The sequence below is a fragment of the Hydra viridissima genome, unplaced genomic scaffold (assembly GCF_058129835.1).
Source record: "Hydra viridissima isolate aposymbiotic clone 2 unplaced genomic scaffold, HvirCarnegie_v1 scaffold_7, whole genome shotgun sequence".
In the NCBI taxonomy this organism is placed as follows: domain Eukaryota; kingdom Metazoa; phylum Cnidaria; class Hydrozoa; order Anthoathecata; family Hydridae; genus Hydra; species Hydra viridissima.
This window is the reverse complement of record NW_028324306.1, coordinates 4,481,834-4,509,647: the sequence shown is the minus strand read 5'-3', so window position 1 is coordinate 4,509,647 and position 27,814 is coordinate 4,481,834. Positions and strand designations below refer to the sequence as shown.

The 27,814-nt window shown below is 28.5% G+C and overlaps 3 protein-coding genes across 11 annotated transcripts in view; 1 reads left to right on the top strand and 2 right to left on the bottom strand.

Annotated features, from left to right (window-relative positions):
- Positions 1-1,653: 1,653 nt before the first annotated feature.
- Positions 1,654-10,771, top strand: LOC145184511 (DNA-directed RNA polymerase III subunit RPC5-like). Of its 3 annotated transcripts, none has more exons than XR_016454105.1 (22): positions 1,654-2,197; positions 2,285-2,335; positions 2,446-2,523; positions 3,046-3,161; positions 3,257-3,339; positions 3,675-3,788; positions 4,201-4,244; positions 4,400-4,489; positions 4,632-4,714; positions 5,366-5,410; positions 5,777-5,868; positions 6,096-6,216; positions 6,572-6,653; positions 7,789-7,848; positions 8,144-8,179; positions 8,268-8,335; positions 8,412-8,465; positions 8,871-9,635; positions 9,757-9,845; positions 9,918-10,001; positions 10,172-10,297; positions 10,400-10,771. XR_016454105.1 is itself a non-coding variant. In XM_090093002.1 (22 exons), exons 1-22 carry the CDS (start codon positions 2,147-2,149, stop codon positions 10,472-10,474), a joined length of 2,412 nt encoding a protein of 803 aa, XP_089949128.1. In that variant the 5' UTR covers positions 1,654-2,146; the 3' UTR covers positions 10,475-10,771. The 3 variants fall into 3 exon arrangements, 2 of the variants coding, with proteins under 2 accessions (XP_089949128.1, XP_089949129.1); XM_090093002.1 differs by having other exon boundaries at positions 8,866-9,635; XM_090093003.1 differs by having other exon boundaries at positions 2,107-2,197; positions 3,257-3,313; positions 8,866-9,635.
- Positions 10,772-14,365: 3,594 nt separating this feature from the next.
- Positions 14,366-17,746, bottom strand: LOC149885728 (adhesion G protein-coupled receptor D1-like). Its single transcript, XM_090092004.1, has 6 exons — positions 17,550-17,746; positions 15,848-16,116; positions 15,600-15,666; positions 15,247-15,488; positions 14,850-15,026; positions 14,366-14,727 (listed from the first exon to the last, which is right to left on the bottom strand). Exons 2-5 carry the CDS (start codon positions 16,008-16,010, stop codon positions 15,010-15,012), a joined length of 489 nt encoding a protein of 162 aa, XP_089948130.1. The 5' UTR covers positions 16,011-16,116; positions 17,550-17,746; the 3' UTR covers positions 14,366-14,727; positions 14,850-15,009.
- The window catches only part of LOC149885727 (uncharacterized), a 28,667-nt gene continuing 17,973 nt past the window's right edge, over positions 17,121-27,814 (bottom strand). Inside the window, exons 6-13 of one of the 7 annotated variants that reach the window (XR_016453850.1) lie at positions 26,582-26,658; positions 24,172-24,239; positions 21,910-22,052; positions 21,612-21,672; positions 20,567-20,740; positions 18,504-18,807; positions 17,853-18,161; positions 17,121-17,756 (exon numbers count right to left, since the gene is read on the bottom strand). Coding sequence is in view for 2 of the 7 variants with exons in the window: in XM_090092002.1 (XP_089948128.1) it covers positions 17,704-17,756; positions 17,853-18,161; positions 18,504-18,807; positions 20,567-20,740; positions 21,593-21,672; positions 21,910-22,052; positions 24,172-24,239; positions 26,582-26,658 (1,208 nt within the window). In the remaining 5 variants the exon portion in view is untranslated. Of the gene's footprint in view, positions 17,757-17,852; positions 18,162-18,503; positions 18,808-20,566; positions 20,741-21,485; positions 21,824-21,909; positions 22,053-24,171; positions 24,240-26,581; positions 26,659-27,814 lie in introns of those variants that run through there. The other 6 variants (XR_016453851.1, XM_090092002.1, XR_016453853.1 and 3 more) reach the window with 6 other exon arrangements.

The following is a 27,814-nucleotide window of genomic DNA, read 5'->3' as shown; positions in this document are numbered from 1 at the left end:
CTTTTTTGCTTTTCCAAAGTACACATCCTTTACAATGTTTTGACAACACAACAGCATCTATACATTTACCTGTTAAAGTTGATATGGCTGTGACAACACCATTAAATGATGAGTGACCTCTTTTTTGCCACGTTCCGTCAACTGAAACCAGACATTGAATTGTATCATCATGTGAAGCATTATTATCAATCAAGTTTCTAGTTTCTATTGCTGCTTTTTTAATTACCTGTTGAGTAACAGTCTCATAAGAATTGTATAATTTTTTGTTAATTTTATCATACGCATCATAGGTAATTGAAGGTATGTTCGTTTGCTGGTGGTATAGTTTCATTGGTTCATAACCTTCACCTATTTCTCTAAATTCTAATACAGAAAGAATATTTATTTTATAGCTGTCTCTTCCTACAGAACTATTGAAAAGATTTGAAATAGGTCTGGAAGTTTGAAATAAATTACACCAATCACAGGAATTACAGCAAAGCTCCAAGGTCAAACAAAGTCTCATTCTTTTATTAGGACAGTTTTGTATAAAAATTGAAGAGAAGCAACTCGGACATTTCATAACTTCGAGAATCATTTAATGAAGTAACTCAAAGTTCATTACAAAGTTGAAATCAAATAATCAAGTCAAGGATTTTTCCTTGCAATAATTTTTTTTGCTCTGGAAAAGAATTTGGGTCTTGTGGTATAACTGTGCTCTGGCATTTTTTGTGTTTTGTTGTAACGATTAATGCCTTGGTAATGTCTTTTTTTCCTTCTAGCATAGGATCTGACCATTTTAAGACTTATAAGTTAAGATAACCCAAGTCTCATAATCAGAACAAATATTTTATTAATCAGTCAAACTATTAACTATTCATCATACTAATCAACATTTAGCGTTTTTGTTTTTAATTTATTTTGAGAAAGTAATAATGTAAAACCACTATAAAAACTTATTTAAGCTTATGACTTATTAATTACAGAACAAACTAGAAATTAACCAGTTGTGTTTATCGATGTTTTGCGTTGCTAAGGTCGTTGCTACGGTACTTTTTTTTAAAAAGTTACTTTTTCTCAATATTAAAAAAAAAATTTGGCAACTAACTTTATTTATTATTTATCTACAATAAATTGCCTATCAAATGAGCTAAATATCAAAAATTTCATTTTTTTGAAAATTTTGAAAAAATATTTGGTGGTGAACCACCTTAAAAAAGCGTCGAAGTATTTGAAAGTTTCAAGGGAAAAGAGAGTCCGAGTTACATATTTAAAATGTTTAAGCTACCGCCCCTGATTATTATATAAATTATGAAATAAAGTTTACCTAAATCAAGTTTTAAATAAAAAAATTTGAAAGAGATAAAACAACATTAGTTCAACATTAAATAACGATCCTCTCGAAAACATAAACGTGTGATTGGCTTTCTTTCTCCTGTGGTCTTCATTTTCAATGCTTCGTTAATTCTTAAGGCTAAATCAAGCCTGAGAAATTAGAGTATTTGGCAATTCATTAAAATCAACGTTAAGTTTATTTCTAACACAATTTTCATATTTTTTGAATTCATGTATACGAGATTTTTATCATGTTTATAATCTTTCCTATTTCCTAATGCTCAATATCCAAATAAGTTATGTAAAGCATAACCTTAAGCCAATTTTTTCGGACCATTTGGAATGATTTATATGAAAGTGGATAAGAAATAGTTCCCTTTTCCACGTGGTAAATCTCTTATTCTAAACATTTTATTGTATTTAATACGCAGAAAAATTTAGTCAATAATTGTTCCAAGTTTTAAATTTTATTTTTCAATATTTTAGTCTAAAGAAGAAATTGTATTTTTTAAAATCTAACTTTAGTTAAATGCAGGGGAAAAAAAAAAAAGAAAAAATATTGTATTCACTTTGATTAATCGACTTAAATAAAAGGTCTCATATTTACAATAGATCTAGCATACCTTTTCAAAAATACTTTTATAAATTTATAGAAGAATTATTAAAATTGGAAGTTTATTTTTAATAATAATTGATAGATTGTGAGTGTAACTTGTGAGTGTAAACAAATGTATACCTTTAACTAAACTGCAATTACTTTATAAATTTAAATATCTCTTTAAAAATAATGATAGCATTCCACATGTTAAGTTTTATCAAAATTTAAAGACACATGGCTACTGGAAATTCTAGTGATGAAGAAGATGATCCTGTTGTTCAAGAGGTAGGTGCTAAATTTTATGATTTGTGTATTAAGATAGATGTTTAAAAGTTTGCTTTTATGGCTGTTATAATATAATTTTAATTTTAGGTCGATGTATGTTTGGCTAAAGCACTTTCTGAAAAACTCTTTTTGTATCAGGTAAAAGATTAAATGCTGCCTCAAAGATCAAGACTCTTTTTTAGTGATGAGAAAGACATAAGAATTTGCAAAACTTTTATTAAAAAGTTACATTGAAAAAGTTTTTTTAGTATCCTGTTCGACCTGCAAGTATGACATATGATAGGGTTCCTCATCTGGAATGCAGAATGAAACCACTTCAGCAAAAGGTTCTTTTTTACCTTGTATATGCCTGTGTTTTAATACATGTATGTATATAATACTTATTACTTTTTTGAAATATTCTCATGATATTCTGTCAATCTTGGACACTATATCAAATTGTATAAGTTTGAAGGTACACTGTATATACAGTAATTTCTTATTCAGAGAAAAATGTTTGTAAATTTAAATCTGCACCCAAGTTAAAGATTAAAATGTTTGAATAGAATGCTGTGAAATTGAATTCTGGTACATATTAGTTGTGTGGTAATATCACTGTAGTTGAAGTAACCATTATTTCTTTTTTCTTGAAAACAGTGTTTAGCATCCCTAAAAATGCAGATTGACCTTGTATAATTAACACAAAAGTACAGACTGCTGTAAATGAAATAAAACATCTGAAATCTCTGCTCTTTCTAATTAGCAAATAAAATCATTTTTTCCTTTAGACAAAGAGAGTTAAAATTTGTGTGCAATATGTTTTCATAAGACCAAATTCTGTTTGATTGAAATTTTTCTACTTAAATCAGATTGAACTTGAGCTGGGAATGGATGTTTCATCTTCTACATATTGCTATTCTAGAGGTGAACAAATAGCTGATGCAGTTGATAGAGGGAATGAAAATCAAAGACCTACATTTCCAAGGTATGTAAGAAATCATTTTAACAAAACTGCTTTTAAAAACACCTTTTAAATTTATTTAAATTTAAATTACTTATTAAATTGCATTTGTATTTTAGCCGAGTTATGGATCGGCATGTGCTTTCTTCAGTTTGTGCAACTGAAGATAACTCCAAGTATGCATCTGCTGTTTATTATGATGGTTTGTTTTTAATCCAGTTTCTAAGATATTCTTTAATTCTAAGGCTTCTGCTAAAGATTTTAATGCAATTTAAATTTAATGTCAGTTTCTCAAAAAAAAAAAAAAAACTTTTTCTATGTTAAGAATGGTTTAAAAGAAGTTTTAAATCTTTAAATCAGAATCAAAACTTAATAGTCTTGAAAATAAAAACAAATTTTATACTTTAAGCATTAAATTTTTTTAGTAATCAGTGCTAATTTATATTTTGATATACTTTTTCAATGATGCAAAACAAAATCAAGATACATTTACACCTTTTAACCTCTATCATGAAATTTAAAAAAAGCATTATTTAGGTGTCTTGCATATCACTCCTATTAAAGGCATTATTCAGTTACGTCCTGGTTTTCACTATTTTGACAAGGCTGAAGAAAACCAGAAGAAAGCAGCTATCTCAGCTCAAGAAAATGGTATTTTTTAATTTGCTTGTTTTTCTGTAGCAATGATATAATGTAACAAATAATGTAATATAGCAAATAATGTTATATAGCAAATGATGTAATGTAGCAATGTGCTACTAATTCTCAATAACTTTTTAGTTTTTTTACATCTTTATTGTAAATAAAAAATTAATAAATATATGAACACAGAATCTATCTGGAAATATTGATATGACCTATAGCTTAAAGCATGATAAATATTTAATCATTACCATTTTTTTACTCCTAATTAACTATATCTTTTTATTTTGTACAGTCTGCTTATTTTTATTTTTTGCCACATATACATTGATACCATCAGCATGCATTTTTTAATTAACTTAACTTTAATTAACTTTTTCAATGTTTATTTTTTCTTTTAACACTGTTATCTTAATTTAAGAGCTTAGTCAAAGTGAAGAAGAAGAAGATGCAAAACCAATACAGGTTGTCTAGATGCTCAATTTAAATTTGCATATCTGAACCAGTTGTTTTTATTTTGTGATTATCTAATGACTTTTTTTCTTATCTTTGATTTCTAAATCCTTGCAATAAAAGAAAGTATATTTAAATCTAATAATGTATTTTTTTTGAAAATTCAGTTGAGGTTTGAAACAGCTGGTACAAAACAAAAAGCACATGATGTTGTTATAGAAGAAGAGTGGAAAAATATGGAGTTCTATCATCCTCATGTAAATAGTTTTAAATTTCTATCTGATTTTTATGGTAATGCAATTATGGTAAATGTATTAGAGTGTGAAAAGCCTTAAAAGTTAAAGGTTTATGTAATTTATATTTTTTGAACTAAAACTAAAAGTTTTTCTCTTTCTTAAGGATCAACGTTCATTGAATGAAAAAAATCTTTTGTACTGTTTGCAAGATGACTTTGAAGCCCCAGAATTCACTGCAACTTCACGGTAGAGTTTTCAAAAAACTAATATTGCTTTTCATATTTTAAAAAATGTGCAACTTTATTGTCTGTTCTCAAGATAAAATTCAAAATAAAAGAGATGTCTTTAAAAGAATATATATATATATATATATATATAGAGAGAGAGAGAGAGAGAGAGAGAGAGAGAGAGAGAGAGAGAGAGAGAGAGAGAGAGAGAGAGAGAGAGAGAGAGAGAGAGAGAGAGAGAGAGAGAGAGAGAGAGAGAGAGAGAGAGAGAGAGAGAGAGAGAGAGAGAGAGAGAGAGAGAGAGAGAGAGAGAGAGAGAGAGAGAGAGAGAGAGAGAGAGAGAGAGAGAGAGAGAGAGAGAGAGAGAGAGAGAGAGAGAGAGAGAGAGAGAGAGAGAGGTACAAAGGTATTGCAGTAAAACAAAATATATATATTTTTTGTAAAAATAAAAAATATTTTCTAAATGTTAAAATTTATAATATATAAATGAAAAACAACAGCAACAACATGAGCATGAAAGTATTTGTTTCATGATGGTAAACATTTCTTTTATTGTTTGCTTCACATTACGTTATGATTATCATTATTATAATTTTTATGTGTTTATGTGTAATGCTATAATTTATTCTTGCTGCATTTCTTCATATTTAATCAAAAAAAATATTTTTAGAGATTATCTGAAAATTCTTTCTCCAAAAGAAGAACAAGACTATAAGTAAGTCTGAGAAGACACTTTCAATTCGTTGAGCATGTATACCATTTTTTAAAATGGAGCAACAAAGTTTTGTTTAGAGAGTGATTCTCATAAAATATTATCCAACTCCTCAGTAATCACTCAAAAAAGATTCATTTATACAAGTACAAGTATTGTTTAGCAATTCAATTTTTAATAGAACTGCAATTACAGTTGTTAGATAATTTATTTTTATCAGTTATGAGCAGTAATTTTGTTTGAAAAACAACAGCAAATATTTCTGACTGAAAAATCTGAAATTCTTAGCTCACCCAAAAATTTTACTATTAAAATTATTATAATGAATGTTGACTCATTTTATTATTATTATTATTTTTTTTTTTGTAGTTTACCAGCTGACCTACCTTATGGTATGCTTTCATTATCAAAGCTGAAGACTATGGAGTTTAAAGATCAAATTAAAGCTTTGCTCATAACAAGTAAAATATTCATATTTTCCCAACTTAAGATATTGAGAAGTTATTTGCTATATACTTTTTTTTAAAAATATCATTATTTTTTTTAAAAAAAGTATATAGCAAAAAGTATATAGGGCTGGCTTGATTCTGTAAGATTATTTTGGCTTGCAAGATGTCATACAAAACATTGGCAATCCTATGTATTCTTTTTCAAAGTTAAAAAAAGAAGCAAAATTCATTTTATCTAGCAAAAGTCATGCAATTTTCACAGCTATGTGCTTTGCTTGGAGGAGGCTTGGATGAGCAAATTGTACTGAAAGGTGTTGCTCAGTATGCTCTCTTAGTGCAAGGATGCTGGGTGGTAAAAAGGTTGGAGAAACTTTGTAATTTGTTTAAATGAGATTTGTATCTGTGGCAGATTTAATGCTGTTTACCTATTCTTTAAGATGGTTCTTTATAAAAATGAAGCAACTCCCATTTTATTATGATTTCTATGAGAACCTTATGTAAATTATTTGATTTCAATTAATTTCTACAAGGTTTTTTTTTTTTTTCAAGGATCTAAAGAAAAGATTATTTAAAACATTAGTCTTTTTCATTTTTTCAAAAATTATAATCTATACTTAATGAAACCTTTTTCTTAATATAATTAAGTGCATCGAAATATATTGCAAATTTTACACAATTTTTCTTTGCATGTTGTTTTTTTTACTCTTTTATAAAGTGAAGTTCTTTATCCAGTTGGAACTAAAAGTAATGTTAGTGGCCTCGATGCAGAGAAGCTATGGCCGTCAAGAGATTATGTGGTTAGCAACCTTATGCTGTTTTCATAATGTTTTGTAATAAGCATTGGCGACTCAGATATAATTGATACCGATATTTTTAAAAAATTGGATTGTTACATCGATAAAATATCCATACTTTTTGAAAAAGGACTATGTAGGTTGATCCTGTACCGATATTTCTGAGAATTATCGATACATTCCGAGCCTACGGTTACGGTTCCGAGCCCAAGTTAATGCCTCGGTAATTCATGTCATTCTAGGTATTTTTAGTTTTTTTTCGGTATATTTCATGTTTTTTCCGAATATATTTTCCGATATTTCCCATAAAATAAGTTTTCAAAACATTTTAATTCTCTAACTTCGGTCGAACAAAATAAGTTTTCAAAACATTTTAATTCTCTAACTTTGGTTGAACAAAAACTGGTCAAAGTCTTTTCAAACTTTGACCAGTTTTTGTTCGACCAAATGTACAACAAAAATTTCAAGTACTAGTGATCTTCCGGATGTAGTTGGTGTTAAAATTTCCTTATGAGTAGGTCTAGGAATGATTAGGTCAGCCAAAACCTTAATTTCATCATATTCTGGAGTTTTGTCCAATATATGCATCGACATCAACTTCCAGGATTTAATCTTTTTACAGTTTTTCAGGATATAAATAAGCTTCTCGACATTCTCAGGCTAAAGACGAGTTCATTTGTAACTCATGATATTACCACCAACAGAGAAGGCGTTACAAAACCAACAGCAAACAGATTCAGCCTGGTGTGGCCACTAGGCCTCATTCATCATGCTTTGTTGACCTTGTCATTGCCTTATAAAGATCCCATTCAGGCTCATTTGGCGACTTTACTGTAGGATTTGCAGTGGCGAGATTATCGTTAATATCGGAAAAATAAAAGATGTAATAAGCATTGATAAATATCTCCGTATAAAAAATCTCGATAATTGTCTTTTTTAAATCGATTTTTCATGTTAAAAATGTTCAACCAATCCATTACCAATATTCGTTTGACTTAAAAATATCGGTATTGGTATCGGTAATATCGTATTATCGATACTTTAGCTTCTAAGACGCCGATGCTTCTTTTTCACGTTAAAAACGTAAGAAAGATTTTTTGATTGTTAAAGTTTTTTCCTTTTATCTTATGTTTTATAGATGCTTTGCTTTAATCGTAAATCAGTGTTGTCAAGAAAGGAGATTGTTGCATATACAAAGGTATTTAGCGTTTAAATAAACATTTCTTTTTTTTTTCTCTTTCTCTGAATTTCTATAATTTCAGTGATGTTTTACTGCAATACATTCGAACCTCTATAAGTCATCGATCATAACCTCTATAAGTCATCGATCATAACCTCTATAAGTCATCGATCATAACCTCTATAAGTCATCGATCATAACCTCTATAAGTCATCGATCATAATTTTGTGTTTCATATTTTTATTATATGTAATAGTAAACACAGTTTTTAAAAGAGTTTTTGGAATGTTTTTTTTTTATTTTTTTTTTGCAGTTACCAACAGAAGAAACAAGAGAGGTTCTTGAACAGGTGAACTTGTGTTACTTAAGAAGTTATTTTTCATTTTGTTTAAAGTGTTAACTCGTTTAGGTGTTTAGATTTGAGAGTTTTAATTTAGTTAGCGAGGCAGCGGCCTGCACATGGTTGGATTTTCAGACTCAACACAGATGTAGATTTCTTAGAGAGGTCAAGCGTTATGTTTTCTTTATATAAAGAACTTGATAATAGGATTTTTAATATCAATGTCTTTTAATATATGTAGACATGCTGAAACATGTGCAGAACAAGCGGCTATATGGAAACATAAATACGGAAGGTATTTTTCCAAAATAATCCACAATTCCATTTAAAGAAAAATTAAAGCTGCATCTGTTAGTTGCTCAACATTCATGTTGCTTTTTTTGCTGATAGATATTTTTATATCAGTTTGTTATTAACTTTTGTTAAATACCTCTTTTGCGATTGGCTGTTGTTAACTACCTCTTTTGTGATTGGCTGCTGTTTAGTACCTCTTGTGATTAGCAATTTTTTAAACTTCTTTCATTATTGCGTTCTTTAAATATCTTATTCAAGGTCAGCTTTCTTAAATTTCTTTTTCGCTTTTGCCTGTTTTTGGCGCCTTTTTTTACTATTAAGTATTTTTGATACTTCTATTATTATTGTAAATTCTAATTTTTTATTATATCAATTTTTTACAATTTTTTTTAATGATGAAGTTTAGTTGAACTACTCAACCTCACGGACGATTTTTCGAGTATTGAATGGAATGCAACAACATTTCCTGGTCTGTTCTATCATCCTCATCGAAAACCAAACACCCCTCGCAGGCGCGTTACACTTCCTGGTGAAAAAAAAGAAACAGTACAAAGAAGAAGAACCGTTTCGCAAAGTTCTAATGATGGTTTACAGTCTAAAAAAAACATTTCTAAACATCGCTCTGAAGAAGAACAATCGATGTTAAAAACCAGACCTCGAAGTAAATCTCAAAATGCTCAGGAAGAAAACAGCGTTAATGTCAAACAAGAGCAGATAAGCCCTCTTAGATCTGACATGTTTCAAGTGAAAGCCGAGCAAGCATCCCCTCAAAAAGAAGAGATGTCAGGCAAAAAAACTAATCCGCAACAAACTAAAAAACCGATAAAAAATATTTCATTGGTTATCAATGAAGTTGAAAAATTAAAAAGAAAAAAGAAAAAAGTAAAACAAATTGAAAGCGATTCCGACGAAGAAGAACCAATGGAAACTTCCGTTGTGGAAAACGATGTTACATCAGAACGTGGTTGCATTGAAGTTGAAGTTGCCGATACTGATGAGGAACGCACTTATGAAATTTTCATTCCTCCTGGAAAACGAACTTTAGAGACTCGTGAAAAGCCCCCCTCGGATATTTTTTTGAAAGAACTCAAGAAGTTCTGCAGAGAAACAGTTCTTTCCGGTTGTTTAAGTCTTGCTGATCTCAAAGAGGTGCTAAGTGTAAAGCAACAGGGTAGGTTTTTATACTTCTTATATTTAGATGTATTTTTTTTCTTTTGAAAGTGATTTGCGTTTATCTATGGTTATTTTTTTTTTTTTAAATTTTCACTGTATTTGTCTTTCTATTTTTATAGAGGTAGGAAACATTCTTTGCACAGGCGTAACTGATGAATTGCTGTTAAAGTGCCTTGCTGAAACAGGTGCATGTGAAGTAAAGCTAATGGTAAGTATTTCATTGAAAGCTGGTTAAGTGGTGGTGCTCATCATTTTCAAAATAAATTTCTTATTTTTACAGTGGGGGAAAGATAACGAGAAGTTGATTCCAGAAGAAAAAAGGCGTTTGTTTATGTATCCTGAATTGGGAGAACCGCATGACAAAGTAAGCGAATCCCTTATTATTTATTATGATTTTACTACCCCAAACATTTGTAATGAACCAAATTTTATTTATATGGTTCAAAAATAAAAAAAAGTTGCAGAAATCTGGAACACGCTATAAATAACATCTTTTTTATAAAAATAAAGAAATATATAAAAAGTTGTTTTCAGTATCGTGTCGAGGTGATGAAAATGTTCGAAAGTTCACTTTCAATCAGACGCAAAGAAATTTTTGAGAGATTTTCATCGGTTCTCAATTCACAACCTTCTTCTCATACCTACGTCAAATTAATGTCTGTAAGTTGTTTAGTTTTGTTGTTCTCGTTTTTTAACTTTAAAAACGTAATTAAAATTATGATTGACTTAAAATTGATTGCTGCCTAATTAACTTGTTTTTAGGAGTTTTGTGAGAATCACAGCAGTAATTGGTATTTGTTTGGTGTGCACCAGACTATTAAAAAATTTAATCCTTAGCGCGAGCACATGCTTAAAAATGAGGAAACAATCACCAATGATGCTTACTGCCTAAAGAACCATCTGCTGCACTGTCCAGTAAACTGAAGAGCACGATAATATGCCTAACAATTTTTTATCTTATGTTTTTTTACCTTTGATGTTGTTTATATCGTTGTTAATGGCCTATTGACATTTTTGTGATGTTTCGCTCCATTTTTTTTGTTTGCTCGTGACAACCAAATATTTATGACAAACTTTGACGAGAAATTTTCCGGAATCTTTTTACGAAGATAATCTGGGATTCGTTTCTCGGAATATTTGCTGTTTTTTCTTTGTTTATAAGTTTTGGATATTATTTTGCTATATGACCTACCTACCATAAAATAGAATTTCAATTCTTCAATTTAAATCACGAGGTCAAAATTTTTGGAAGCAATTTACTATTTCAACGACAACGTTGCAACGACAGATTACTTAATTAAAGCTTCAATCGTAGTAAATTTTGCTGGCCCAGTCATAGTCATAAAATAATTGTCTGGATTTTTCAATATTTTATTACAAGATGTTTTTTTCTTAAAAACAGCATTCTATTATTATTTTCTTGAACGATGATCTAAAAAGAAATGCAATCAATAGCTAAATTAATCACTAATCTCCTAAAGAAGATGACTTTATGATCGATTAAATGAGCTGAGCGAACTGTTAAAGCAATGATGTTTTACAGCAATGGAATCTCTCAAATCTTTTAAAACTGACTACAACATGCTTGCTATATAATACGTTGAAAACGAGGTTAAGAGGACTACAACATGCTTGCTATATAATATATGTTGAAAACGAGGTTAATTTACAAAAAAAAAGTTTCGCTTTATCACTATGTTCATCAAAACTCTCAAAATAAATTTCGAATGAACTTTTATTGTTTGACAACGCACAGAGTGGCAACACAGATTGTTTTGACAACACACGGAGTGGCAACACACAGATTGTTTTGACAACACACGGAGTGGCAACACACAGATTGTTTTGACAACACACGGAGTGGGCAAAGATGAGAAAGAAGCACAAAAAAAGTCTATTTAAATTTCGTATTTTTTTCATACAGATTATTTAAATATTTACTTTGTGGGCAAAGAGCTTGCGATTGATTTGTATTTTAACTGAAATGTCTTCAGTCCAACAGTCTCTTAAACACTGAATATCAAATATAATTGGTTTTAAACAAACAAAAAAATATTTAGAAAAAGCTTAATTTCCAAACATTTTTAACGCCAATTAAAATTTACTGTTGAGCCAAACTTGCTCCAGACCTTCACTTTTTTTTTTGTTACAAAAGTGCTAAAAATTTCTATGGAGAGGGAACCAATTTGAAAGTTATAACCCAAAGTCTTTGATGCAAATAAAAAATACAGTCTGCAATATACATGAATAGCGGTGGTCAGCTTCGTCAATATCATGCAATAGTTACAGATCTTTTTCTGTCAAAACGTAAATTTTGAATGATTTTAGGAAAACATAATTTGTAAGATTTCAGATTTTCCGCAGCATTTGATTTAAAATGCTTTTGGTTTGTCAGTCATGCAGGAAAAATATGCCTGTGTCATCAAGAATTCAGAAGTGAAGAATGCGAAAAAACTAATCATTCTTACAATTTTTAAATATTGCTATGAAAATCATTACAGGAAGAGGGGTTTCTTATTTTATAGTTATATTGTTTATTAAATTATAAATTTAAAAAATCCAAGTTTAGCGTTATGCCATCGACAAATTCCGCTAATTCAATTAGCTGACGAAATTTAACAATTCCACAAATGCCAAAAAATTTAGGGATGCATGATTTTCCCAAATAAAATTTTTTTTTGAAAGGGAGATGTGTAAAAGTTAGTTTCCTAAAAAAGCGATGACATTTTTTTCAAGCTTTGTTTGAAAAATCTTAGGTCACCTCCACGAATTCAATTAAATATTATGGTAATTTTAGTAATGTTGTGACCAAAACTAAAAATTATTACTAACTTAACTAAAAAAACCGTAACTAAAATTAGTCGACTAACTTTTTGGTCTAACTAAATTTTTCTGGTGAACCATACAAATGGTAGGAATGCATATCATCAGCTTTAACAACCAGAAAATTAAAATTAGTTATTCAAAAGTTATTCAAATAGCAAATTAAAATGTTTTGATCCCTTAAGTTAACAGATTTTATTTCTATTTATTTCTATATATTTCTATTATTGTGGTTTGTTTAAGGATGAGTTGTAGATTTTAAACTTTAGTTTTTGACGTTGTTCATGTACGAGCAAATCAATAACACACTTTGTTCCTTAATTATCGATTGAATTTAATTTATGGTTTAAATAAAAAAAATACAAATAACTGCTCATACTTTTGTTGCAAAAGTTTGAAAATAAATGTGGTCTTCGGTTTGGGACATTTTGTGTTTCTTAGATAAACAGGACAAAATTACAGTTTCAATTTATGATGACTAGATTGTCAAAAAGAAAGTTCTCGGACCATTTTAAACTAAGACTCTATAAATAACTACAAATGCTGCAAGTGCAAGATACAGAGTTGATATCAAGTTCCAAACTGCCATGCTATATCCAAGCTGCATCATAGTTTGAGTGAACTTGAAAGAAGTGAACGCATTTAGATTTTTTCGACTTCGTATTTCATTTTATAGAAAGACGCAGTCATTAAAAGTTTTAACATGAAACATGTTTTAAGTTTTCACTTAAAGATTATACTTAGAAAGCTCATGGCACACAAAGATCTTATGGAATTTATGTAAGTCAATGCGGAAACGCCAATTACAACATCAAATACAGCACTGCCTAATTTAGTTCAAAATCAGAGTTCGACCTTGTTTTAGTAGTCAGATATTAATAAGACAGTAGACCGTTCATATATTAATCAAGAGATAATTATTTAGGCTCATTTGTGTTAATTCTAATGACCAGAAGCTTAGCAACGGTTAAAAACGAGCAACCCAAGTTAACATCTGATAAATGTTGTTCACGAACGCTTAGCGAATAATCGTATGTATTCGCTGATAATAATTTCTAGGGACCAGATATTGGACTAGAATCTTTTCGTGGCCCTAGTTTATCTCATTTCAATTGAAATGTCGGTAGACATGCCAAAAATTGCGTTCAGTAATTTAATCATCAGAAGCATAAGGTAATAAACTTAATGATAATCAACGGCAACACCACTTATCACTTTAGTGGTGTTAGTTTTTTTTGACTCATTCATTATTATCAGTGGCTGTGACGTAGAATCGAACTCTATACATTCCTACCCGCTTAACTAATTTTCAATATTTTCGTGGGTTACAAGGTATTGCCTGTTAGTCATTAATAAACAACCACTACTTATTTGAAACCGATAGCGAACAGTGATATTTTGGTTCTGCTACAGTTGGTAGTTTATTTGGTTCTGATGAACCAAGACTTTTCTGCGACATACAACAAGTGAGCATAAAACGGAACGATTTGCTCATCGCTCTTTATATCCAAAAAAAAAGTAACGAAACTTTCTTTCGTAATTTGACAATGTTTACAAAAGTTTTCAGTTAATTAAGGTTAGAGTGCCAAAAGATTAAAAACAGTCCCTGTTATAAATTTTCTTATTCATATTATTGTAAATTGCAACATAAAAAAACATCGAATCAGATTTTAATATTTGAAGTTTGAAAAAAGAGAGGGTTACATCGACACAACATTCGACAAAAAAAAAAAATAAAGGTAAATAGGAAATGTTTTAGGTATATTAGGTAGGTATCTAGATATATTTCGAAATTGTCAGCAACTCAGTATAAGTTGATTTATTTTTTTAATATTGAAAAAAATATTAAACTTGTCAAGTTTCAAAAAAAAAAAAAAAAAAAAAAAAAAAAAAAAAAGTTTCCAATTAAAAGGTAACGTTAAAGTTCATATATTTAACTCACTACACAAAAATATAAATAGCACGCTACACCATAAATTACATAGTTAGCATGTTGCATTAAAATTTACATAATATTGACAACATAAATCTTCCATCAACTGAAGTAATCTTGATTAATTTTAATAGAAGCTTATAATTCAGCTATTATATTATGCAACTTTCTTTATACCCAATATCCAATATTATTGGATATTGGGTATAAAGAAAGTTGCATAATATAATAGCTGAATATAACTTATGTTGACTTCAAGAAAAATTCTTCAGGTCTAATTTTGAACACTTGATAGCAGTAACATTTGAGTCATTTATTGAGTCAAAAAATGCTTCTAAATTATAAGAAAAAAAAAAAAAAAAAAAAAGATTCGGATATAACATCTGCAGCATAAACAGAAAAATATTTATTTTTTCTACTAATGAAAAAGACAACAAAAAAACATAAATAACTTACCATTTGTAGAACTACAAGATGAACTTTTATTTCGAGAACTTATTGACAGTGATCTCAATGAAGTAAGCACCTGTTCTTTTAAGTCATCATTACGTAAAATGTATAAAACAAACAAAAATAAGCCCTGCAAGCTGTTGAAAATACAAAATAACCATTGAAACTATTCCATCGCATCTTCTAAGAGAACAAACTGCAATATATTTAAAAGAACTTATGAATTTACAAACACGATATAAAATATCACTTAGCACCAGTCACTTTGGAGCTGCTAACTTACAACAAAACGGCAAACAAAAAAAACGTTTTCCGCTATAGAATACATGACACGTTATCACCTATAAATGTTAGCATGTAAGCATGAATAAAACTACAAAAACTCTTTTTAACCAAAACATACCTACAGCAACAATAGTAAAAAACCAGCTTAAACCCAGTAAAGTACTAAGTGCAAAGGCGTTGCGAGAAGACCTAAGTATGCGCCTGTAAATTCCTATTTTTTCCTGATTCGTTACAAATGTTTCCACTCTTCGAGTACTTAATGATATCATAACCAAAACGAGAAGGATAAAATTTGAAACCAGTATAACGGATACCGGAGTTAACACCCCAAAAAAGTATGCGTTTCCACGTAAAAGACATCTATAAGCAAAAGATATTTTTAATTTTATAAACCACAATTAAAATGGATTGATGTTACAGCCTTCGATCACTAAACGCAGAGATAAAAAAATAAAGAAGAGTTTCACTTACAAATCAAAATCACCAAACGAGCATCTTGCAACACCTGCAGAAATTGCAACAATCAATAATGGAACTCCTGGAAAGTGAGAGAAATTTAAGCGTATTTGGCTACGGACAACAGCTCGTGATTGAATACCTTTTTTCAAAAAACGGACCAACGCATTGGGGACAACTGTTGAGTTTATTTTTGTTTGTTTTATTGTTTCCTTTTTACAAATACTTATAGCTGTGATTTCTAACAAATGAAAAAAACTTACCCCAAGCAAGTAGTGATGCTATGCGCAAGAACTTAACAGGGTCCACGGTGTGAAACACTGTTACAAAGTTTTTATATAAGCTCACAGCTTCAACTGCAGTCCAAAGAAACGTTGTTAGGATAAAATACTGCAGTAATCCAGCAATAACACGACAGCTGTTCATATGCTTCGACCTACGCTCTGCTCCAGCAAGAAATATCACAATCAGCGCCGTTAATGAAATGCACAATTGAAGATGAATTTTTAGAGAAAGTTGTCGACACCGTTTTCTGCAACAAAAAAAAAAAAAAAAAAAAAAAAAAAAACACCTAATATTGGAATAAACATCTAAAAGATCATTTTTTAAAGTCAAAAGAAATTTAACTTTTTCTTTGCTTACATAGAAATATGTCTATTTCAAATTCGTTTATGTAATAAACGGGTACACATCATAGTTCAAAATAACGAGCGTAAATCGTAAAAAACTTCGTTCATCGAGTTAAAATACTTGCCTAATAATTTATTAGTAATAAATTATTTTAAAGTCTTTGAGTTTAAGAATTGTTGAACATACATTTTGCAGCACAGCCTTTTAAAGTTGAAACCTTTCATCAAAATTTTGATCTACAGAAACTATATTTTAAGTTTGAAAAAAATAACTTCTTAACCTCCATTCGTAGATGTACGAACAAAACTAAGGTAAGTTTCAAGATTGTTTTTTCTGGAATGGTGCTTAAAACAACACCAAGTCAATCAAACATTCAGTTGAATACACTAAGCATCAAGTGTACTTCATTAATGGCAAAACATTTTTACTTTGTCACATAATGGTTTATACTAGAAATTAAAGAAAAGAACAACAGAATGTTTGGATTTTCTCTGCCTTTTGATGCAGCCGTGATTCTTAAAATTTTATTAATTCCACCATTGGCTCACAATCTTTGTCTTTCATGTTTTTCTTACTGAACTGACAGCAAACACATGGCATAAAACTGTGTGTTTTAAAATCCAATTAGAGCCATTTTTTATTTCAAGTCCAGAAAATTCATGAAAAACTTACAATAAATTTAAAACAAACCTTACAAAAAAAAAAGATAAATTTATAATAAATTTATAACAGAGTTATAATAAAATATATAATAGATTTCTCTTAGAAGTAAGAATTAAAATTAAGAGATAAAGAGAAAAAATATTTATGACATTTTTTGTTGATGTAGTAATTCGATGCAGTGAAATATTTTATTTAAGATTTTTAAGTAGAGAAGCAGCTTAATATCAATAATTTAAAGCGCTATTTCTTTTCTTTTTTTTCTTTAGTTCAGCTCAGCAAATAATCAACAAATTTTTCTAGCTCATTACCAAGTATTCTTAAAATCTCAGCCTAGGGTAACTATTATTTAATAACTTCCAGAGGCTAGTGACAATTTTATAAGAAGATTTATAATGTATGGTGAGTTTAAACCTCTTTCTTATCTTTCTTTCTTATCTTTTTAAACTAACATTAGCCTTTGTCAGATAACTTTTTTATAATAATCTTTGCTTCATATTAGCTCAATAAACAGCAGCTGCAAATACTTTTAACAAACCTTTGATACTACTTTAAGTGGCTCATAAAACATTTATTGCCCAAAACTTATGTTCATACTAAAATGTAAGCTATATTTTAAAATAAAAAAACTTCTTCAGTTAATAAAAATTAAAAGCATTAAAAATAAATACTGACCTAAATAACACCAAAATCAATATTGATAAAAACAATGCTCCTAAGGAAATGACGTTTCCAATCCAACTCACGATTTGCAGTGCTAAAGGATTATAACCATGCTGTGATGTATCAAGGATAAGTGCAAAATTTGTGAGATGGTCACATTCACATCTTACTTCAAAACTATTTTCAAAGTTTTGTGACAACCAGCATTTGACCAGCTTTCTTAAATATTTAACCAACAAACTTATTATAAAAATAAATCATTTTATGTTAAGTTGTTGATAACTTAGAAAATATACCAAAACATTTCCTATTTACCTAAAGTTGTATTCCAAAAATAGCAATCCAAATATCCATTCAAGTTCTTGTGATCAACTTTCTTGAACCTTAATTTGATAGGTTTCTTGAGGTTTTTGACTGAATGATTAAAAACACTTGCAGAAATGATGGAGCTTACAATAATTCCAGTAACATTCTGCCTTTTTTCTCCTTGATTAAAATGTAAAGAAGCAGAGTTGTTATTTGATAAGAAAAAAGTAGGTTTCTCAAATACAAATGAAAATAGAACATTATCTTGAAGGCTTAGTGCACTTCTGGGTATAAGTACAGAAGCATTCCAATCAACTCCTAACAAAATAAAGAAAGCAAACTAAATCCAAAAACTCTAGAAAAAGCTCAGCCTTAATAAATCAAATTTACATTTTGAATGGAAATAGAAAGTTCTTATAAAAATGAAAATTAAAAAATGTGAAAAATGACGAATATAATTAAAATATTAACAGATAAAACAAATCTGAATGAAAAATATTTTTTACAGGGTGCACTTTTATAAGTAGAAGCAATAACAGCTTCTTATTTTGGAACAAATGTGAGTAAATAAGAGTTAATCTCAAGTTATATTACAATTAAACTTTCAACAATTATCAGAAATATCCATCAGGGACAAACAAATGCATTAAAACATTTTACTTTTTTGATAGGATGTTGAAACTTTATCCATTATGTTTACACTGGGATCTTGCTCTCCCTGGCTGTTAACTTGAATGTATGTATCAGTATATTTTGCAGGAGCAAGAGTTAAGGCAAATTGTTCGTATGAATATTTTTTATAAGGCAATTTAAATTCTTTAACTTCCTCAGTGCTTTCATTGGCTAATACATGAAGAACCTGTAATATTTTTCTAGAAGAGTTGTTAGTGTTTTGGGCTAAAATAACCAAAGAGCTATCAGTTGATAAAATCATGTTGACCATATCAAAAATGTCACCTGTAACCTAATAGAAAAAAAACAACAACGTTTGTTTTTATTAACACTTGTGTTTGCACATAAGAGATAACAGAATACTTTTAGGTTTTCTTTTATAAATATCAAAATAATCAACATAAAAAAAAAAAAAAAAAAAAAACAAACAAAAATGCTTTCATTTTATTTTAAAGAAAAAGTTAAAGATTTATGCTGATAGTAAGATCACTTGTATCAATTACTCTGTGAACACGCCTCACTTAAAAAGCAAGAAAAAAGTTATATTGGGTGTACAACTATAATTTACATTTTTTCTTTTTTTAACTTTGAACCTTTATTCAGAGAAATTAGTACAAAGTATTTTATTTAAATGATTGAACATTGTTAATTACAACTTATCCCCATGTTTCAGGCATTGAAAAAATTGACTGGTAGCACTGCGCAACAAAAAAAAAATTTTTTTTTTTGTATCTTTAACAATTTTATTCAAATTATACTAATTTTGGGCTGAGAAAAAAGAAAATGACAACGAAAATTTTTTATTAGCTCTAGTTTTTGAGATATAGAATAGCGAAATCTGGAAAAATATCTGGTCTTTAAAATTTTAGTTTATGCAAAGCCCTTTATTTGTTTTCAAGGCGCAAATTATTTTAAGTTTGTTAGCAAAATGTACTTCATAAAAAGTTACTAACAGTCCATAAAAACGAGCGCTAATTTAAAAACCAACCAATAAAAAGTCGCTTTTCTACTTCAATTAAAATTTGAAATTACTGATGTTGTTTCAAACTAAGAATGAATTACAAAAGTTATAAGTGCATTATAAAAGTAATTACACTATTAGAGTGTTATTACTTTTATAATGCAGTTATTTAGTGGAGTGTTATTACTTTTGTAGTTTAAGTTTTTTATTTTATACTTTGTAACTTTTTCACTAACAAATTTAAGTTGATTCGCCCCTTGAAAACAAAGTACACGGTTTTACATAAACTAAAATTTTGAAGACCAGATATTTTTCCGTATTTTTCATTTCGCGATAATTTAATTCAACCCTTGCCTTAAGAGAAAATTTTTGCTTTTAATTCCTAAACTAGAACTAATATGTCATTTTTAATGTCATTTTCGAATTCAGCACATGGAAATACATAAGAAATAACAAATTTTGTTTCCAAAACAAAGTCACTGTTGGGCAGTGTAGTCAGGAGGAGCAAGATCAGCGAGTGAATGCAGCGAATTGGGTAGAACATCCCAATAAAGTGCCTCAAAAGTGACCTTGAGAACTTTTAACAGTTGGACTGAGCATTATTACAGTGACAAATCACTTACAAATGAGATTTAACAGTCAGCTCAATTGCGTTAATTTTAGTTGGTTTAATTCCCCAATGATGGTTTCTTAGGGTGGATTACTCATAATAGATGTATATTGTAAGCTTCTTGCCTTGGCTATCTGGCTTTGCCATTAAAATTAATGCATGACTGGAGTTAGTCCACAATTTTCTGCATTTTGGGTTGATGTAGTTGATTCACTTTTCATTCATTTACCTTTAGGGCAGTTGCTTACATATGAAAAAACAGCGCTTTATGTTTCTTGATTTGAATTTCAATAAATTTAAATTTTATGACGGATAAGCAAATCAATAAGATTCTAAAAATCATTTTTCAAAATCAAAGTTAAAAAGATAATTACAAAACTTTTATTGAACACAATTGATGGAACTCACTTTTAAACCACAATCCAACTTAACAAAGCTCTAAAAACTACTAAACTATAAAAAGAAAAAAAAACTACTTACATTTATCTTGGCGGATGATTTCATAAAAACATCATCAAGAATATTTGATACTAGGACTATATCTTCATGAGTAGTGAATAACGATTTGGATGTCTTAATCTCATTGAGTTTTTGAATTTTGACTTCAGGAGATAAGCAGTTCTTATTTGTTTCTTTACCAACACATGTAGGAATCTAATTTTAAAGGAAAATACACACTATAAAACTTTTACATCTAAAAAGGAAAACTACAAAGCCTTATGTAACATACAGCTCAATAAACTTCTCTTAAAAAAAAAATCTCCATATTTAACATTTTAAATATGTAAAATAGGGCAAAGTTATATTGGTTCTGCATTCAAGTGCATTATTGTAATACTACTAATAAACTAAAAACAATAAACAAGATACTTTTAAATTAGGAGTATCAATCTTAAGACAATCAAAACATAAGAACAATTAAAAAAAAACTTTTTTTTGAAACTTAAAGATTACTCCTAACAATATCAAAAAATCAATGAATTCTTGCCCAGCCTGAAAATATCCAAGAAATGTAATAAAATGATACTGTTCAACATTTAATGAATATTGTTGAATGAATATGTTGATGATTTAAAAATGGAGAGTCTGCAGATAAAAAATTAGTTATAAATTATTGCATCTCTAAATATTGTGTAAGTATTCAAATACCACTATAGAAAGTCTTATTCATAATCAATAATAATAATAGTAATAGTGATAATAATAACATTAGTAATAAAAGTAATAATAATAATAATAATAAAAATAATAATAATAATAATAATAATAATAATAATAATAATAATAATAATAATAATAATAATAATAATAATAATAATAATAATAATAATAAAAATAATAATAATAATAAAAAAAAAGATTCATTATATTAAGATGGATCTTGATACAAATAGGCATATTGATATCTTATGTACCAAGATAGGCAATAAATTAATTTCATTTCTCCTATCTAAAACATTGGAACAAACAAAGTATAAAACTAATACTATGCAAAATAAATCATAATTCAATTAAAGAAATCAACTCCTTAGTGGCATTAGATTTTGGTTTGCAGCCACTAAAATTAGCATCTTCCCAATAAGCTCCTATAAAAGAAAAATGTTTATTAAAAAACGTGTTTAAACGCATATTTAATAAGAGAAGCATTATATTTACATAAGACAAAAGATGTTGTGTTCACTAGTGTTTTATTATATTTGTATTTCCCTTCTCCTGTTGCATCAATCATGCAGCAGTCTAATTTTTAAGAACATAACCAATTATGTGATTGAACAACTTTAACAGGTTTAGATAAGTAATTTTTAATAACTTAAAATATTTACCATTACATAAAACCAACACTTTTTTAATCCAAAGTTTTTTGTAAAGTGTTGGGAAACAATTATTTTCCATGTATTGATAAAACTTTAACTGATTGTCATCACTTATCTTTGCATACCTAACAGTGACATTTACAACTCCAGAACTAAAATAGATCAATCATATCAAACATAAATAGAATGAAGCTTAGAAAACTAATGATTTTTAATTCACTAAAAACCAATTACAGCTTAATTTCTTTTTATATAACATTGAATCATCCTAATAACTCTTATAAATTTAATAAAAATTATTAAAAACACTTCACTCATAAATAATATTATAAAACCTCTGAGTATTAAAAGGCAAAACAAAATCTCTTAAAAAAAAGAGAAATTTATTTAAGTCTCTAAACAAAAAAGTGAACCAAAGTTTGTCATAAGATTGTTATCTTATTCCTTTACAGACCATAGAACTAATTGAGAACCTCTTTGAAAACCCTTTTTAGAGACTTTTTTGTTTGCTTTTATTATAAAAAAGTTTAAATATAAAAAAAGTTTTAATAACATTTTGCTAACTTAAACTATACATAGTTTTTACATATTTGGGGAAACCGGGGCTAGTTGGCTACAGGGGTAAGTTGACACACTGCATTTAACTTTGGAATTTTCCACTAGAAATTTCCAAAATTCACATGGAGCCTTCCCACTTTACTAACTCATCTTTCAGGGCTATAAGCGCGTGCGCATAGAAGTTATAGCAATTTTTGTGTTTTTTTATTAATTTTGTAATTTTTGTAACTATATTGCTTTTTCAATTTTAAAAAGCAATAGCATTAGCTGCAAGTAAACTCGAATAGATGTAGATGTTGTATGGTTCACTCTAACCAGTCACATGTTTCTGTTTGTGTCTAACCAGTCACATGTTTGTGTTTCTCAATATTTTGCGTTATTTGGGATTTATAAGCCATTTTGTGAGCAAAAAGTTTTTGGGGTTAGTTGGCACAATGATCACAGGGCTAGTTGGGACAATGATTGCAGGGCTAGTTGGCAATAAAAGTTAATGTCAAAAAATATTGTCGGATAAAAATCATCAAGAGTTTTCATAAAAAAGATGCACTTGAAATATATGCTTAATGTTGCTAAACTTGTCTCTTTTTATATGGTGTGCCAACTTACCCTGAGAGTATAGGCAACTTACCCTGGGTTGGGGTAAGTTGACACATGCTTTTTTCTTTTTTGGAGGCCCTTTTTGAGCCACAAATTATTATTTTTTTAATGTTTGGCACTTGAACATGCTTACCAAATTCATATTCTTTTGAACTGCAATTTGATATCCTCAAAAAGTTCACCCAGAAATGCACAGAGCTCAAAAACTAAAACCGTAGCCAACTAGCCCCGGTCTCCCCTACTTTCTATATATATACCACTTTATAAAATAATATTAATATGTTATGAAATACTATTCACACAATTATAAAATATCAATTATTGTATATTACTGTTACATTTAATAGCTATTATATATATTTAAGATAAATGCCTCTTTTAGAGACTTTTTTAAATTTGTTTTTAATAATAATAAAAAAAAAACAACTAACATTTTATTTTAAAAATGTTTTGCTATTCCAAATTCAATGCTAATTAAATCTTTTTTTAATCGAAAGCCAAGTACTACAAGGATAATGTGTTTTTACTTGTTTTAATTTTCATTTTTAATATTTAAAAAGCTTAATATAAAAATTTTTAAAAGTTCATTTTGCACAATATAACAAGTTACATATGAAATATAACTTAAATTATTATTTAAAAAATTATTTTATAAAATATTATTAACTACTACATATTAATTATTACATAATAAGTATTATATATACCATTTTATAATAAAATATTAATATATCATAAAATATTATTCACATAATTGTAAAATGTCAATTATTATATATTACTATTACATTTAATGATTATTATATATATATATATATATATATATATATATATATATATATATATATATATATATATATATATATATATATATATATATGTATATATATAAATTATTAATTATAGTTGAATAATGCTAAGCAATCAGTAAAATGAAAATAGAACTGGTGCTAATGATCTGTTTTTATTATTTTTATATTAGCATAAAGAAGTTTATGAAGTTGTTTTGTTTTTTTTTTGTTTGTTTATGTTTTAATTAAAACATTTTTTATTTTTTATTTAAATAAAAGCTTTCTACAATAAAAAATTACAAAAAAAATATTATAAAAGTTTTACCTTACATTTGATATACTAATCTTTGGATTACCTAGCAACATTTTAAAATCATTTAAGCAAACAGAAATCTAAAACAAATTATGTACATTAAGTTGTAGAAAAATTAAAACAAAAAGAAACCAAAAAAAAAAAAAAAAACAATTTAATACAGTTACAGAAAAAAGTATCCGGACAAACTATTTTTAGGTATAATTCTATATTAAATGAAGGAAACCTCATACTGTTATATATATTTTTGTAGCTCTCTACAAGCTCTATCTAAATGTACCATCAAATATTTACTACACTAAGTAGATGTCTCTTTTGGTAAGAAAAACTAAAATGACTGTGGAAAAAAGTATCCGGACAGCTACTTTCTGCTAATTTTTTGTCAAGATTTTCAATAAAGTTAATGGCATAATATCTTATAAGTATCCTAGTAGCTTAGGATAATATAAGTAAAAATGATAAAAACCATAATTTCTATTTCTATAACATTTAGAACCCATTGACAACCGTTACCATGGTGAAAAGTAAAGAATTGACAGAAGTTGCTAGGAAAGAGATTGAAGTGCTCTCAAAAGAAGGCAAAAAGGTTCGAGATATAGCTCAACAGTTTTGTATGCCCAAATCAACTGTTTAAGATACTCTGGGGAGAATTAAAAAGCATGGAGTACTCAAAAGTTTGCCAAGATTTGGACGAAAACGAAAAACAACTCCAAAGATTGATCGAAAAATCCTCACTTTGGTTGAGAATTCCGTGAGACCAAATGCAACAGATATTGCGAATAAACTCAGAGAACTCGAGTTAGTCAATATAAGTCCTCGAACTGTTAGAAATATGCTGCATGAGTATGATTTACATGGTAGAGCACTTGTCAAAAAACCGCTACTTGCCAAACGACATATTGCAAAGAGGTTTGCGTTTGCAAAGAAGTATCAAAACTGGACCGTTGATGATTGGAAGAAGGTATTATGGTCAGACGAAACAAAAATATGCCTTAATAGTTCAGATGGTAGATGTTGGACTTGGAGAATACCAGATGAGTTAATGCAACAAAAGCATGTTAAACAGACAATATAGCATGACAAGTATGTCATGGCCTGGGGATGCTTCAGTTGGAATGGTGTTGGGCGTATTCATGTTATAGAGGAAACATTGACTTCCCCTAAGTATGTTAGAAAACTTTCAAATCATATGCTACCATCTGCTCGAGAGTTATTCGATGGAGAATTCTTATTCCAGCAAGATGGTGACTCAAAACATACGGCAAAAAATACCAAAGCCTGGCTCCAAAGCAAAAATATCGAGGTGTTAGATTGGCCAGCACAAAGTCCAGACTTGAATCCTATAGAAAACCTAAGGAAAGTAGTCAAGGAAGAAATTTGTAAGCTCATATTGACGAAAAAAGACGATATCGAGGAAGCACTCAGAAAATGCTGGAATTCTATAGATATAACGAGGTGTAAGAGTCTGGTTGAGTCAATGCCTAAGAGAATTGACGAAGTATTAAATAATAAAGGAGGATGGACTAAATATTAAAGAAATGAATTACAAAAAAAAAATAAATATATTTTTGTCCGGATACTTTTTTCCACAGTCATTTTAGTTTTTCTTACCAAAAGATACATCTACCTAGTATAGTAAACGTTTGATGGTACACTTAGATAGAGCTTGTTGAGAGCTACAAAAATATATATAACAGTATGAGGTTTCCTTCATTTAACATAGAATTATACCTAAAAATAGTTTGTCCGGATACTTTTTTCCGTAACTGTAACTGAACAACAAAAAGATATACAAAGTAAAAAATTATTTAAGGCTGCATTAAAAAAAGTTAAAATGCTTTGAAAAAGAGTGGGATTATTTTTATTGAATCAATTGCTGACTAATGTTAAAACCAGAGAAAATAACTTGTAAAGGTAATTGTTTTTGCACTTTTTTCAATGATGACAGTCTCTGACACAACAACAAATACAAACCGATGAAAATACAAGAAAGACTTAGCCGTTCTAGAATTTTCTGCAAGAAGGATATTGACAAGAAAAATAAACTCTTCAAATGAACAAATGTTACAACAGATTAAGGATTTTGTCAACAAAAAGACAGTGTTAGCACATACTGCACAACTGCCTTGGTTTAAATTCCAATCTTTTGAAACCATACAAAATACTCCACAAACTAAAGCAGATGACTGAGGCCAATTAGCCATTCTTAAGTATGGCAAAATGCAGAAAGGGATATGGAGACAAAAATTTAATACCACTTAAAGCTATCATCAGGTTTTTTAGAAAAATATTCAATAGATAATACTTTTAAGTACTCAGCCTCAGTAAAGTGTATAATTTAGTACTTCATATTCTTAAATTAGTTAAGCATTATTGTGCTGTTATGACAAAAATATTTTTGAACGATCATTAAAAGTCATACCATATTAAACAGTTCTGAATTAAAATTTGTGGAGTTCATGATAATCTGCAGTATTAACTCTGAATAACTTGATAATACTAAAAAAAAAATCATTTCAGTAAACTGAAAACCCAAAACACACAAACATATTATATCAACCATATGACATAAAAAGGCTTAGTTACAAAATACTCTCCAACCACTTTAAAAAATACTTTACTAATTTTGTAGAAAGGCTTTCACTTTTGAAAATGCAAATTTTACAAACTTATACATTGAAACGATCAATATAAAGACTAAAAAAACTTTCAAAAACTAGACCATGATTTTTATTATAGATCAAAGTAATGTGATCAAAGTCAAATAGTTCAAAAGAAAGAAATATTGAGTAACTTTTCTGATTTTTCTCTCTCCACATTTCCATTCTAAAGAAGTTTACATACAACTCTATTTTTACCAAACAGAATATGGTCAAAATTTGGTGGATTAAATTTAACTACATGTTGTCTTTGATAGATTTCTTATATTTCACTTTATTATCAAAAGTTACGAGTTGTCTTTAGAACCTATAGATTTATTAAAATATTTTAAGGATATTTTGGAATATTAAGAATATAAGAGCTAAAAATGTTGTTTTTACATTTAAAAAAATGCTACATTCACTTTCATCAAAAAAAATATTTTTATTCAAAGCTCAAGAAACTGAAACTATTTATTCTTTATTTAAAAATTTGTTTAAATAATTTTTTTTATTATTATTTATAAAACTAACCTCATCTATTTAAATTCACAACAGTTTAAGATATATCAATCTAACTACAGAAAAGTTATGAGGTTTGGAAAAAAGACAGCGTAACTTAGGGAAAGACTCTATTAAAAGGAGAAGTCACAGATTTCTAGCAGAAAGCCAGATAGGAAATAATTTTTTTGATTTATTGGCTAATAAGATGTTATTTTGACATTTTTAATACACCCAAATGGTGGGATTATTGCTAAATCACTTTTCAAATTCTGAAAAACTTTTTTACAGTTTCTTTTCAGTTTTATAAAACTCATTTCTTTTGATCCAACATATTTACCTATTGTAGAAATAACTTCAGCTTTGACATATGTTGTGTTGATAAATGATTTGTGATTTAAAATTAGAAATTAAACACAATACTTGGATGTTACTAACAAATTTTAACTTAATACTTTATATTTGGTTTACTTTTTTGTGAAGTTAGCAATAATCCAAGTGGTTGGATTATTGCT

Excerpts from the sequence above, each read along its gene's own strand:
- LOC145184511 (XM_090093002.1), top strand. The coding sequence starts at position 2,147 with ATGGCTACTGGAAATTCTAGTGATGAAGAAGATGATCCTGTTGTTCAA. Across the intron at positions 2,524-3,045 it reads TGAAACCACTTCAGCAAAAG|ATTGAACTTGAGCTGGGAAT; the intron begins GTTCTTTTTTAC and ends TACTTAAATCAG. Across the intron at positions 9,846-9,917 it reads CATGTGAAGTAAAGCTAATG|TGGGGGAAAGATAACGAGAA; the intron begins GTAAGTATTTCA and ends TTATTTTTACAG.
- LOC149885728 (XM_090092004.1), bottom strand. The coding sequence starts at position 16,010 with ATGAACAGCTGTCGTGTTATTGCTGGATTACTGCAGTATTTTATCCTA. Across the intron at positions 15,667-15,847 it reads AGCATCACTACTTGCTTGGG|GAGTTCCATTATTGATTGTT; the intron begins GTAAGTTTTTTT and ends CTCACTTTCCAG. Across the intron at positions 15,489-15,599 it reads TCGTTTGGTGATTTTGATTT|ATGTCTTTTACGTGGAAACG; the intron begins GTAAGTGAAACT and ends TTTTGCTTATAG.